Source organism: Hypomesus transpacificus, unplaced genomic scaffold (assembly GCF_021917145.1).
Source record: "Hypomesus transpacificus isolate Combined female unplaced genomic scaffold, fHypTra1 scaffold_61, whole genome shotgun sequence".
Classification (NCBI taxonomy): Eukaryota; Metazoa; Chordata; class Actinopteri; order Osmeriformes; family Osmeridae; genus Hypomesus; species Hypomesus transpacificus.
Genome location: NW_025814034.1, coordinates 479,832 through 492,331, shown reverse-complemented (window position 1 = coordinate 492,331; position 12,500 = coordinate 479,832). Strand labels below are relative to the sequence as shown.

The window sequence follows — 12,500 nt, the reverse complement described above, 5'->3', positions numbered from 1 at the left end:
CGCTCTGCTGCTGTCAAGTACACACACACACTCTCTGTTGCTGTCAGGTACACACAGACACGCTCTGCTGCTGTCAGGGACACACACACACACTCTCTGCTACTGTCAGGTACACACACACACACTCTCTGCTACTGTCAGGTACACACACACACAGACACGCTCTGCTGCTGTCAGGGACACACACACACACTCTCTGCTACTGTCAGGTACACACACACACACTCTCTGCTACTGTCAGGTACACACACACACACTCTCTGCTACTGTCAGGTACACACACACACACTCTCTGCTACTGTCAGGTACACACACACACACTCTCTGCTACTGTCAGGTACACACACACACACTCTCTGCTACTGTCAGGTACACACACACACACTCTCTGCTACTGTCAGGTACACACACACACACTCTCTGCTACTGTCAGGTACACACACACACACTCTCTGCTGCTGTCAGGGACACACACACACACTCTCTGCTGCTGTCAGGGACACACACACACAGACACGCTCTGCTGCTGTCAGGTACACACACACACTCTCTGCTGCTGTCAGGGACACACACACACAGACACGCTCTGCTGCTGTCAGGGACACACACACACAGACACGCTCTGCTGCTGTCAGGGACACACACACACACACACAGACACGCTCTGTTGCTGTCAGGGACACACACACACAGACACGCTCTGCTGCTGTCAGGGACACACACACACACACACAGACACGCTCTGTTGCTGTCAGGGACACAAACACACACACACTCTCTGTTGCTGTCAGGGACACACACACACACACACACTCTGTTGCTGTCAAGTACACACACACACTCTCTGTTGCTGTCAGGTACACACACAAACACACACACTCTCTGTTGCTGTCAGGGACACACACACTCTCTCTCTGCTGTTGCTGTCAGGTACACACACAAACACACACACACTCTGTAGCTTTCAGGTAGTGGTGGTTTAGATGATTAACTGGTTACATGACAAATTAGCATGGATCAGGCAGAAATAGCTGATTGGTTCATTAACTGTGTGTGTATGTGTTTGTGCATGTGCGTGTGTGTTTCTAGGTGTAAATAGGCTGGACAGGTCCCTTACTATAGGCCAAATGCAAGGTAAGACTGTCTCTGAAAGCAGTTTGACACACACACAGACACACACACACAGACACACACCCTTGGGCAGAAAGGCAGTGTTCAGGGACACCTGGTCTTGTCAGTCAAGAGCCCCCTGAGCTGACAGCTGGGGGAGGGAGGGAGGGAGAGACTGGGGAGGGAGGGAGGTAGAGAGGGAGGGAGGGAGAGAGGGAGAGAGGGAGGGACTGGGGAGGGAGGGAGGGACTGGGGAGGGAGGGAGGGAGGGAGGGAGAGACTGGGGAGAGAGGGAGGGAGGGACTGGGGAGGGAGGGAGGGAGGGAGGGAGGGAGAGACTGGGGAGGGAGGGAGGGACTGGGGAGGGAGAGAGGGAGGGAGAGAGGGAGAGAGGGAGGGAGGGAGGGAGAGACTGGGGAGGGAGGGAGGTAGAGAGGGAGGGAGGGAGAGAGGGAGAGAGGGAGGGAGGGTGAAAGAGATAGAAAGGAACCCAGCAAAGGGGAGAGGAAAGGAGATACATAATCAGGGAGAAAGAGAGATTAAATTTACATTTACATTTAATCATTTAGCAGACGCTCTTATCCAGAGCGACTTACAGTAAGTACAGGGACATTCCCCCCGAGGCAAGTAGGGTGAAGTGCCTTGCCCAAGGACACAACATCATGTGGCACGGCGGGGAATCGATCCGGCAACCTTCTGATTACTAGCCCGACTCCCTCACCACTCAGCCATCTGACTCTAAATTCCTTGTTTGTGCAAACTTGATTGGCAAATAAAGCTTTCTGATTTCTGAGAAAAAGAGATATATATTGAGAGGGATGGAGGGAGAGAGAGAAATAAAAATAGAGATATAGATTGAGAAAGAGGGAGAACATTTTTTATCGGGTGTCTTGTTCTTCCAGGTAAATTCATGATGCAGGTGCTGCCCCATTGTGGCCATGCAGTGCATGAGGACACACCAGAAAAAGTATGACATCACCTACATCTGACTGTGTAAAGTATGACATCACCTACATCTGACTGTGTAAAGTATGACATCACCTACATCTGACTGTGTAAAGTATGACATCACTTACATCTGACTGTGTAAAGTATGACATCACCTACATCTGACTGTGTAAAGTATGACATCACCTACATCTGACTGTGTAAAGTATGACATCACCTCCATCTGACTGTGTAAAGTATGACATCACCCACATCTGACTGTGTAAAGTATGACATCACTTACATCTGACTGTGTAAAGCAGGGGGCCTCAAATATTTTTCTGCGAGGGCCAGATAATGTTTCTTTAATGTGGGACCGGGTCGGTCTGAAACAGAACATTACATGGGCTGGAGTGACTACCAGTATTATTGTGGAGATGTTATGATTTTAAATATATTTATTATGCTAGATTAGTTTATAATTGTGTTATGCACCGTACATAAGTACATATAAAGGGATATATAGACTTTTAAAAGAGCATTATTACCATCGTAATTACCTTTCGTCATATTCATCGCTATTGAAATCAAAACATTTACTTACTCATGCATATTAATCAGTGTGAACTTTTATTTAAAATACATTTTAAAAATGTCTCTGGGATTGTTCAGAGGCCGGTCCAAATGCGTGGGCCTGGGGCCACTGGTGGAAAGCATCACCTACATCATTGTGTTAGTGTGGGAGAGAGATTCACCCTTACATTGAATGTGTGTGTGTGTGTTGCAGGTAGCGGATGCTCTGGCTAGTTACCTGTTGAGACACAAGTTTGCTGAGGCAAGGGGAGTCACCAAGAGGTGAAAGACACATGGACAGAAACCAGGCTAACATGTTCACAGGCTAACATGCTATCATGGTAACATTCTATTGTACTGACAAGCTAATACGCTATTGTACAGACAAGTTATCATACTTAAAAGCTGGCTTTCATACTGACGAGCTAACAAGCTAATCCTCCTCTTCTCACCCCCGTTTGGTCCAGTGCCTCCTATCCCTTTACACGATGAACGCCCCCGTTTCATCACCTCCACCACCTGCCTCTCCAACCTCCACCACCTCCTCAGCCTCCTCCACCTCTCTCCAGCCTCTACCATCCGCCTCTCCAGCCTCTACCACCTGCCTCTCCAGCCTCCACCTCCTCCACCTCTCCAGCCTCCTCCACCTCTCCAGCCTCCTCCACCTCTCTCCAGCCTCCACCACCTGCCTCTCCAGCCTCCTCCACCTGCCTCTCCAGCCTCCTCCACCTGCCTCTCCAGCCTCCTCCACCTCTCTCCAGCCTCCACCACCTGCCTCTCCAGCCTCCTCCACCTGCCTCTCCAGCCTCCACCACCTGCCTCTCCAGCCTCCACCACCTGCCTGTCCAGCCTCCTCCACCTCTCTCCAGCCTCCTCCACCTGCCTCTCCAGCCTCTACCACCCGCCTCTCCCCCTCAACCTCCCCTCTCCCCAGCCTCACACACAAGAAACCCTGGAAAGTTGATATCCAGCCTTTAGGAGAATAGGATTATTAAATGGTTGCAAATAGAATGTGTGTTTGCTAGTCTCAGTTGTTTTGTACCATATATACCAAGTATTGTCTTCTGACTCACACACACACACTTTAGAACACTGACCTGAACTATGTGACATGTAGAATACCAAAAGATAATAAAGATGTTTTAAATCCGTCTGTTTGTTGATGCGTCCACAAACTCATCCAACATCATACAGTAACTAAACACCAAAACCATGTGACTGTCTGTGTTCGTGCAACACTCACATCCAAAATGATCCTTTATGAATCATTCCCACTCCCACCGACAACATTATACCAGAATGGTTTTAAAAACATGAAAGTGCTGAAGAGGGTTGAAACTAGGGTGTGTAGGGACTATTTTAGGATGTGCTAGCAAGTCAAGAATGAGAAAAGGTTTTGTTTAAAAAGAACAAACTTCCAATTAAGTTTATTGAAACTCAAGAGTCAAGCTGACTGACAACGCGTGCAACACCTTACATATTAAACACTGCTATCACGCCTGCTATGTGCACCAGGTGTGTGTGTGTGTGTGGACACCAGGTGTGTGTGTACACCAGGTGTGTGTGTGTGTGTGTGTACACCAGGGTGTGTGTGTGTGTGTGTGGACACCAGGTGTGTGTGTGCACACAGGACAGTCATATGTCTGGTTATCCTCAAGACCATAGAACACCAATCCCACACCATGGCAAACTGGTTACCATGGTTCCTGACACATCCAAATGGGGCCATTGTCACGACAATGACTCCCATAATACCCATGTTTTGCCAGCCCGGTGCAGCCCAGGTGGGTGGAGTTTCTCTCTTTTGGACTTTTGCCGTAAACATAAAAAAAAGTACAATTTAAAACTAACCTCATCCACCTGAGCTGCCCTTAATACAAACGTACCTTCTCATAAAGTGCATCACAGGAACCAATCAGAGAGGAGATGGGAACAAAAAGCAGGAGCTGTAATAGAGTAGCATACAAGCATTACTGCAGGTCCTGGCAGCTGAGAGGACATCATTACTGCAGGTTCTGGCAGCTCAGAGGGATGCTAGGAGGCTCCTAAATCCTACAGTTCTGCCAAGGCAAGTCAGCCTCCGTCCACAGGAAGTCAGCCTCCGTCCTACAGGAAGTTAGGCTCCATCCTACTGGAAGTTAGGACCAGGAAGTTCTGTACCATCTGATCAACTCTGCGGGGGGGGGGGGGGGGGGAACAGTCGCAAATCACCAGCACTCCTAATCAGGAGGGATCAGGTTCATCAATAACACTGAGTGGGATTACAAAAATAAACATTCTAATCCTCTGATATCAAAATAGTAGACAACTCCTTCCCTCCCTCTGTCTCTGTTTCTGTGTCAAGATGTTAAGATGTTGGTTAGGCTCTACTACTTGTCTGTAACCCTCCTGTTACAAAAGATAAAAACAAGCCACTTCTTGTCAACCTAACACAGAACACCTCATGATTCTAAGCGCTGCCTATGCTACCTCATGATTGGTTGTGGGAACTGTCTCCACCCACAATATTCCACACAACCATGTTGGTTGGCTTCCAAACATCTGAGGCCCTGGCTGGCTCCTGATTGGTCACTGAAAGATACTGCTATGGTAACCATATCCTATTGGTCAGAACACTTATCAAAGTTACAAATCAACAAATCGCCATGTCGAGGACCCTAGAATGTTTTGTGATTGTCACCAGGGGCTGTCTACAGAGCTGCCTGTATAAAAAGGCATTTCATTCACAACTATAGACGCACTTCTGTCACACTAACAAACAAGGCAACCGTCACACACAGACAGGGAGGCAAAAGAGAAAAAGGAAAAAACGTACAATAAATGGTATAGATATAGGATCTAGGTTAATATTCACATATAAACCAGAAATTACTGCAGTTCAATACAACACTGGTGCGTAACCATGACAACACCATGTGGTACACTGTTACAATGTTACAGTCCATTTATAGGTCAAAAACACAGAAAGAAAAGAAAAGATGTCAGCCTGGCACATTGTACTACATCTCCCAGAGTCCTTAGCGCTCTTTTCACAATAAAAGTCCAGGCCATAAAAGGAATGCAGTTCTAGTTTGGTGTTCAATTAGATCAGGTGAAACTCCTGTCAGTGTGTCCAGGTGAGTCAGGTGTGTCCAGGTGAGTCTGTGTTCCAGACCTCCATCCAGGTGAGTCTGTGTTCCAGACCTCCATCCAGGTGAGTCTGTGTTCCAGACCCCCATCCAGGTGAGTCTGTGTTCCAGACCCCCATCCAGGTGAGTCTGTGTTCCAGACCTCCATCCAGGTGAGTCTGTGTTCCAGACCTCCATCCAGGTGAGTCTGTGTTCCAGACCCCCATCCAGGTGAGTCTGTGTTCCAGACCTCCATCCAGGTGAGTCTGTGTTCCAGACCCCCATCCAGGTGAGTGTGTTCCAGACCTCCATCCAGGTGAGTCTGTGTTCCAGACCCCCATCCAGGTGAGACTGTGTTCCAGACAGGTAAACACACCTTCTGAAGGGCCCACCTGGACAGGGTCAGCCTAGATAATCTCCTCCAACATCAAGCCAGGTGAGGTCAGGTCTCAGGTAAGCATGTTCATGTCAACAGTCTGTTCCTGTCTCTCTCTGGCCTGGCCCAAGCCCCCCCCCTCAGGACCAGCCCCCCCCCCCCCTCAGGACCAGCCCCCCCCTCAGGACTTCTCTCCAAGGAGGGGCGGCCCCAAAGACAGCTCCTCGTCCGACAGGCCCGTTTCCACAGCGATCACCAGGGAGGCCAGGGAGGCACTACTGGCCATTGGCTGGAGCTCACCTAGGGGGCGGAGCAAGAGGAGGAGTCTTAGACAGGTAGAGAGGGTTGTACCAACAGCTGTGTTTAAGATAGCTGTGTGTTAGATGTGTGTTACCTGTGTGTGTGTTATCTGTGTGTGTTTGTGTTACGTGTGTGTGTGTTATCTGTGTGTGTGTTACCTGTGTGTGTGTGTTACCTGTGTGTGTGTGTTACCTGTGTGTGTGTGTTACCCGTGTGTGTGTGTTACCTGTGTGTGTGTGTTACCTGTGTGTGTGTGTTACCCGTGTGTGTGTGTTACCTGTGTGTGTGTGTTACCTGTGTGTGTGTGTTACCTGTGTGTGTGTGTGTGTGTGTTACCTGTGTGTGTGTCAGTGGTGGCGGTGACAGGTGACTCCCTCAGAGTGTCAGGGTCGTGATAGTCCTGGGGCAGCTCCATCCTCCTCACCCCCGGGTCCAGAACCCCCCCCTCCCCCTCGCCCAGGGCCCCCTCGCCCAGGGCCCCCTCGCTGGAGCCCCCCGACACCAGCACCTCCAACGCCAGCCCCCCCACCCCCACGCCCCCCAGGGAGGCCTCGTACTCCAGGGGGAGGTCGTCCAGGCAGTCTGCATTCAACTGTGGGAGGAGGAGAGGGGGGGAGGAAGAGGATAGGTGATTCATTTACATGACTCTTGTGATCTGACTCCTATCTGACTCCAGTGTGACTCACAGCGATGCCTAGGGCCTTCAGGATGTTCATCTTGCACATGGGGCAGGTACGGTGGTCCTGCAGCCACGGGTCCACACAGCCCCTGTGGAACACATGTCTGGAGGGGCGAGAGACCCAGGGAGAGACAGGGGGAGAGAGACAAGGAGGAGAGAGGGAGCAGGTGATATCAGGGTTCTCCATGGCGGTTCTAAGGAGAACGTTGAGAACTGTTACCTGCAGGGTAGAACTCTGACCACGTCGTTGGGCTTGTAACCCTCGATGCACACGGCACAGTTATCAAAGTCTGGCTCCGTCTCCTAGAACACACACACACATCATACACAGAGTGTGTGCTGGTTAGGGGGTCCTACCTGGTGTGTGTGTGTGTGCTGGTTAGGGGGTCCTACCTGGTGTGTGTGTGTGTGTGCTGGTTCGTACCTGGTCTCCCTTCCTGATGGTGCGTATCTGCAGTTTACTGATGGCCTTCTTAGCTGCATCCCCCAGGCGTCTCTAGAGGGGAGGGGGGGAGAGAGGCAGACAGGGGTCAATCTGAACTGGGTGTGTGTACACCTGTCTGTGTGTGTGTGTGGACCTGCTGTATGTGTGTGTACCTGGCTGTGTGTGTGTACCTGCTGTGTGTGTGTACCTGCTGTGTGTGTATGTGTGTGTACCTGGTTGCGGTCGCGAGCGTTGGCGTATCTGAACCTCTGGATGTAGTAGAAGACGAGCCAGGCGAGGGAGATGATCATCAGCACGATGAACGAGATGGACACGAACACCACTGACGTCCTGCTCACGTACTTCTGCAGGTTACGCGTTCCTATGGTGATGTGCATGGTTACCGTGACGTTCCGCTCCAGCAGGGCGGCGACCTCACGACCTTTAGGCTCTGGGATCATGATGGCTACCACGTCCCCCATCCCTTCAGAGAGAGGGGGGGGAGAGAGAGGGGGAGAGAGAGGGGGAGAGAGAGGGGGGGGAGGGTTTGAGAGTGTATGTGAGAGTGCAGAACACACACACGCACACACACGCACACACACACACACACACACACACGCACATAAGCACACATCTGATGGCCAGATGGCTCAGCGGTGAGGAAGTCGGGCTAGTAATCAGAAGGTTGCCGGATTGATTCCCCGCCGTGCCAAAATGACGTTGTGTCCTTAGGCAAAGCACTTCACCCTACTTGCCTCGGGGAGAATGTCCCTGTACTTACTGTAAGTCGCTCTGGATAAGAGCGTCTGCAAAATGACTAAATCTAAATCTCTCTCCAGACTCGACAGCCAGACAGGTCTTCCAGAACAGAACACAAAGGGAAAGTGTGCGTGTGCGCTTCATGGTCACCGTGGTAGCGGCCTGGCAACAAAGCCGGGATTGGCCGGGTTGTGAAATTCCCTGAGAATGTTCTGGAATGCTGGCAACGATGCCAGGAATGTTCCAGGTGTCCATCTGGCCCCCTACACTGTTATTACACACACACACACACACACGTAGAAGGACATGTTGGACCGTGTCTCAGGGAAGATCTGGAACTCTCTCAGCATCTGAGCTGCAGCTGTGGAGGAGAGACTGGAGTCTCACACAGACACACAATGGTCTGACTGCGACCCGCAGATCAATCATCGTGCCTAAAAATATACCTCTGATCAATGTGACACACACTCTGATAGCTAGTTAGCTAGGTCCACCCGCATATCCCATGTGATTGTCCTGACGGTGGCTCACCTGAGGGGGGCAGGGGGGCTCACCTGAGGGGGGCTGGGGGGCTCACCTGAGGGGGGCTGGGGGGCTCACCTGAGTGGGGCAGGGGGGCTCACCTGAGGGGGGCTGGGGGGCTCACCTGAGGGGGGCTGGGGGGCTCACCTGAGTGGGGCAGGGGGGCTCACCTGAGGGGGGCAGGGGGGCTCACCTGAGGGGGGCAGGGGGGCTCACCTGAGTGGGGCTGGGGGGCTCACCTGAGTGGGGCTGGGGGGCTCACCTGAGGGGGGCAGGGGGGCTCACCTGAGTGGGGCAGGGGGGCTCACCTGAGGGGGGCAGGGGGGCTCACCTGAGTGGGGCAGGGGGGCTCACCTGAGGGGGGCAGGGGGGCTCACCTGAGTGGGGCAGGGGGGCTCACCTGAGTGGGGCAGGGGGGCTCACCTGAGGGGGGCAGGGGGGCTCACCTGAGTGGGGCAGGGGGGCTCACCTGAGGGGGGCAGGGGGGCTCACCTGAGTGGGGCAGGGGGGCTCACCTGAGTGGGGCATGGTGATCGTGTCGTTGGCGTTAGTGGATCCCACGTTGAATATGACGATGGCGGACGCGTTCTGACTTGCAGCGTGGCGGATCTTCTCCTTGTACGAGCAGTTACCGTGAGATATCAAAGCAATCCACGAGCTGGTGTGAGCGGGCACCGAGAACCGGGTGTTGGGGTCGCAGGCTTGTCTGTCGTGCGGGACAGCCGGTAGCACCACCACTCCGCGGGCGTCACGTTTTAAAGAGTGTTCCCCGTAGCGTCCGCACTCCGTTTTCTCAGACCGTGCCTCCGCGGTCGCGGGGTCCATGTAGCTGATGTTTACAAACGCCGTGTACCACTCCTCGCGCTCGGCCACGGTGAAATCTAGACATAGCAGATGGACGAAGCAGAAGGAGACAAGCCAGGTTGACAAGGCCAGGCTGCGGCACGCCTGCATTAGCGACACGGCCATGGCTCCGCTCGGTGAGATTCGGTCGGTAGAACGGCCCTGGGGCAGCACGGCTAACGGCACCGCCTACTCCATAGCGGATGTATAGCTGGCGCTGTGCGCCCTGCGAGCTCCCTTTGTGCGCTGTCCGTCTACGTTGCGTTGCAGCTCGAAGCCATTTCCAAAAACTCCTGAATCTACGAGACCGTATCTACCGCGGCCCGGAAAACCCCGCCTGCTCCGACCATGACACCGTCCTTAAACCGTTGCAGAAACGTGAACGTCAATAGGAAAGTGTCGTTTGTAAAAGTTGCTGGCTTGTATTGTTGCGACCTGGTCAGATATGTCCGCTTGTCTGTGGGCCGCTTGTTTTGGCTGGGACAGGGGAACGGTATGCAGACTGAGGAGGCTGATTCCAGGGATGCGCCACCTAGCGGTGTGGCATCCTTAAGACATGTATCAAATCCAGAATGTAAATTCATACATTTAATCAATGACTCAATGTATCAAAACGGGGATATTCATGAATAAGTACATCATAACAACATTTGGAGTATGTGTGTGGGGAAGTCTCAAATCAGTTTGTTGGATTTTTTAATAATGTATTTTTTATTTTGGGTAAAAACATATTTACAAGGTCCAGAAGGCTAACAGACAAGACATTTGACAAAAGCACAGATTGGTCACATGTTCATAGGAGACCTATCAGGAGTCTACATTTACACACTTCCTGTCATTCCCCTCTCCTCTTTTCTCTCCTCCCTCTCTCCTATCTCTCTCTCTTCCCGCTCCCCCCTCTAGGACCCCCCTCCTCTAGGACCCCCCCCTTCTAGGACCCCCTCCTCTAGGACCCCCCCCCTCCTCTAGGACCCCGCCTTGCCGTAGGTGCCCTCCGGAGGGCGGTACAGTCTGGGGAAGGTGAGCAGCTGAACACTGTTGAAGGCGTACTTCCTGCTGCAGATATTCTTCTGCACGTTCTCCATCCGGCAGCCCTCCCTGCTCACACACACAGATACACACACACACAGATACACACACACACACACAGAGAGATAAGCACACGGCGATACACACACACAGATACACACACACACACAGATACACACACACACACAGACACACAGAGACACACACACAGAGACACACACACACAGCGAGATAAGCACACGGCGATACACGCACACACACACAGACTGTAAACACACACACCCAGAGAGATACACACAGACTTTAAAACACACACGCACAGTGTTAGAGGGGCCGAGCCAGCAGCACCAGGCTGAGGAGGAGGAGCCAAACCACCAGCAGGTGGGCAGAGACTAGTAGCACCGCCAGGGAGGGGGGCGGGGCCTGGCCCTGGACACACCCCCCACACCCCCCAGGAGCCATCTGACCCCAGCCCTGACGGGCACTGAGAGAGGGGGGGGGGGGGAGGGGAGGGGGGGGAGGGGGGGTTAGAGAGAGAGAAAGAGAGAGACAAGGAGAGAGAGAGAAGGAAAGAAAGAGAGAGTGAGAGACAGAGAAGGAAAGAGAGAAAGAGAGAGAGAGAGAGAGAAGGAAAGAGAGAAAGGGAAAGGAAAGAGAGAGAAGGAAAGGGAAGGAGAGAGAGGAGAAGTTAGGGTTAGTTGTAAAGAAACAGAAAGCAGAAATCAAAGAAGCAGTACAGAAGAGTCACACACACACACACCTCCTCATGCAGTCCAGCGCGCGGGGGAAGTGTTGGGGGCTGAGGTTGTGCTGCTGGCTGAGCACCCTGACCTGCTCCAGGGTGACAGACATGGAGGTGCGGTCCTTAGCACTCTTACAGCTGGTCAATCTGACCCCCCTCAGAGCCCTGCACACCTGCACACACACCACACACACACACACACACCACACACAGAGACACGCACACACACACCACACACACAGAGACACGCACACACACACATAGAGACACGCACACACAGAGACACACACAATTAGTATTATTTTATTCACTCCTAACAAAAATGGTGTTATCTCTAACCCTAACCCTAATGTAACTCTAACCCCAACACTAACCCTAAACCCCATTAAAAAACATTTGTTCTGGGGCAGCAAAAAGGATCCACAAGGTCTAGGTTTTCAAGTTTCACTCAGTTAAACAAGACTACTGACACACACCACACACACACACACACACCTCACCTGAGCTGCCAGCCAGAGCACATCTGTGTTCTTCCTCCTCCTGCTCTGCAGGCTGACCTGCAGAGACACCAGCACCTCCTCCACCTCCACACCACCTGCACAGCACAGAGACCATCAACACACACACCTGTCTGTCTCTGTGTGTGTGTGTGTGTGTGTGTGTACGTACAGACAGAGGGCAGTGTCTTCTTCAGTGTGTTGTAGTAGACCTTCAGAAGCTCAAAGCTCCTCTGGTTAATCCTGTCCTGAACAGAGCTGTCTCCAAACCTGCACACACACACACACACACAGACACACACACACAGAAGTACTAAAGTCACTATTGGCTCATCCTAGGTGAGGTACTCTTGAAGGATTTGAACCTGTGATCTCTAATCATATGCTCTAACCACTACAGCCCATATGTCAAAAGAGTGTGCACTGTATGTGTCCAGACAGCACTCGTGTGTGCGTGTGGTGTGTGCGTGTGTGTGTGTGGTGTGTGTGTGCCTGTGGTGTGTGGTGTGTGTGTGTGTGGTGTGTGGTGTGTGCGTGTGGTGTGTGTGTACCTTTCAGCCAGACTCTGTTGCTGGTTGATTCCTATGTTGAAGAACACAGGATGAACTCTCA

At 52.2% G+C, this 12,500-nt stretch overlaps 3 protein-coding genes across 3 annotated transcripts in view; 1 reads left to right on the top strand and 2 right to left on the bottom strand.

Moving 5' to 3' along the window:
• Window positions 1–3,180, top strand: part of LOC124465830 (protein phosphatase methylesterase 1-like) — an 8,100-nt gene extending 4,920 nt beyond the window's left edge. Inside the window, exons 10-12 of the mRNA XM_047017458.1 lie at window positions 1,090–1,134; window positions 2,013–2,077; window positions 2,825–3,180. Coding sequence (XP_046873414.1) covers window positions 1,090–1,134; window positions 2,013–2,077; window positions 2,825–2,896 — 182 coding nt within the window. The 3' untranslated portion in view covers window positions 2,897–3,180. The remainder of the gene's footprint in view (window positions 1–1,089; window positions 1,135–2,012; window positions 2,078–2,824) is intronic.
• An 824-nt stretch (window positions 3,181–4,004) lies between these two features.
• rnf150b (ring finger protein 150b) lies at window positions 4,005–10,132 on the bottom strand. Its single transcript, XM_047017521.1, has 7 exons — window positions 9,293–10,132; window positions 7,730–7,980; window positions 7,497–7,568; window positions 7,293–7,375; window positions 7,080–7,176; window positions 6,730–6,985; window positions 4,005–6,393 (listed from the first exon to the last, which is right to left on the bottom strand). The coding sequence occupies exons 1-7, from the start codon at window positions 9,744–9,746 to the stop codon at window positions 6,275–6,277; spliced, it is 1,332 nt and encodes a 443-aa protein (XP_046873477.1). The 5' UTR covers window positions 9,747–10,132; the 3' UTR covers window positions 4,005–6,274.
• A 435-nt stretch (window positions 10,133–10,567) lies between these two features.
• Window positions 10,568–12,500, bottom strand: part of LOC124465829 (type II inositol 3,4-bisphosphate 4-phosphatase-like) — a 4,705-nt gene continuing 2,772 nt past the window's right edge. Inside the window, exons 3-8 of the mRNA XM_047017457.1 lie at window positions 12,440–12,494; window positions 12,061–12,158; window positions 11,892–11,986; window positions 11,410–11,564; window positions 10,970–11,133; window positions 10,568–10,718 (exon numbers count right to left, since the gene is read on the bottom strand). Of these exons, the coding sequence (XP_046873413.1) occupies window positions 10,974–11,133; window positions 11,410–11,564; window positions 11,892–11,986; window positions 12,061–12,158; window positions 12,440–12,494 (563 nt within the window). The 3' untranslated portion in view covers window positions 10,568–10,718; window positions 10,970–10,973. The remainder of the gene's footprint in view (window positions 10,719–10,969; window positions 11,134–11,409; window positions 11,565–11,891; window positions 11,987–12,060; window positions 12,159–12,439; window positions 12,495–12,500) is intronic.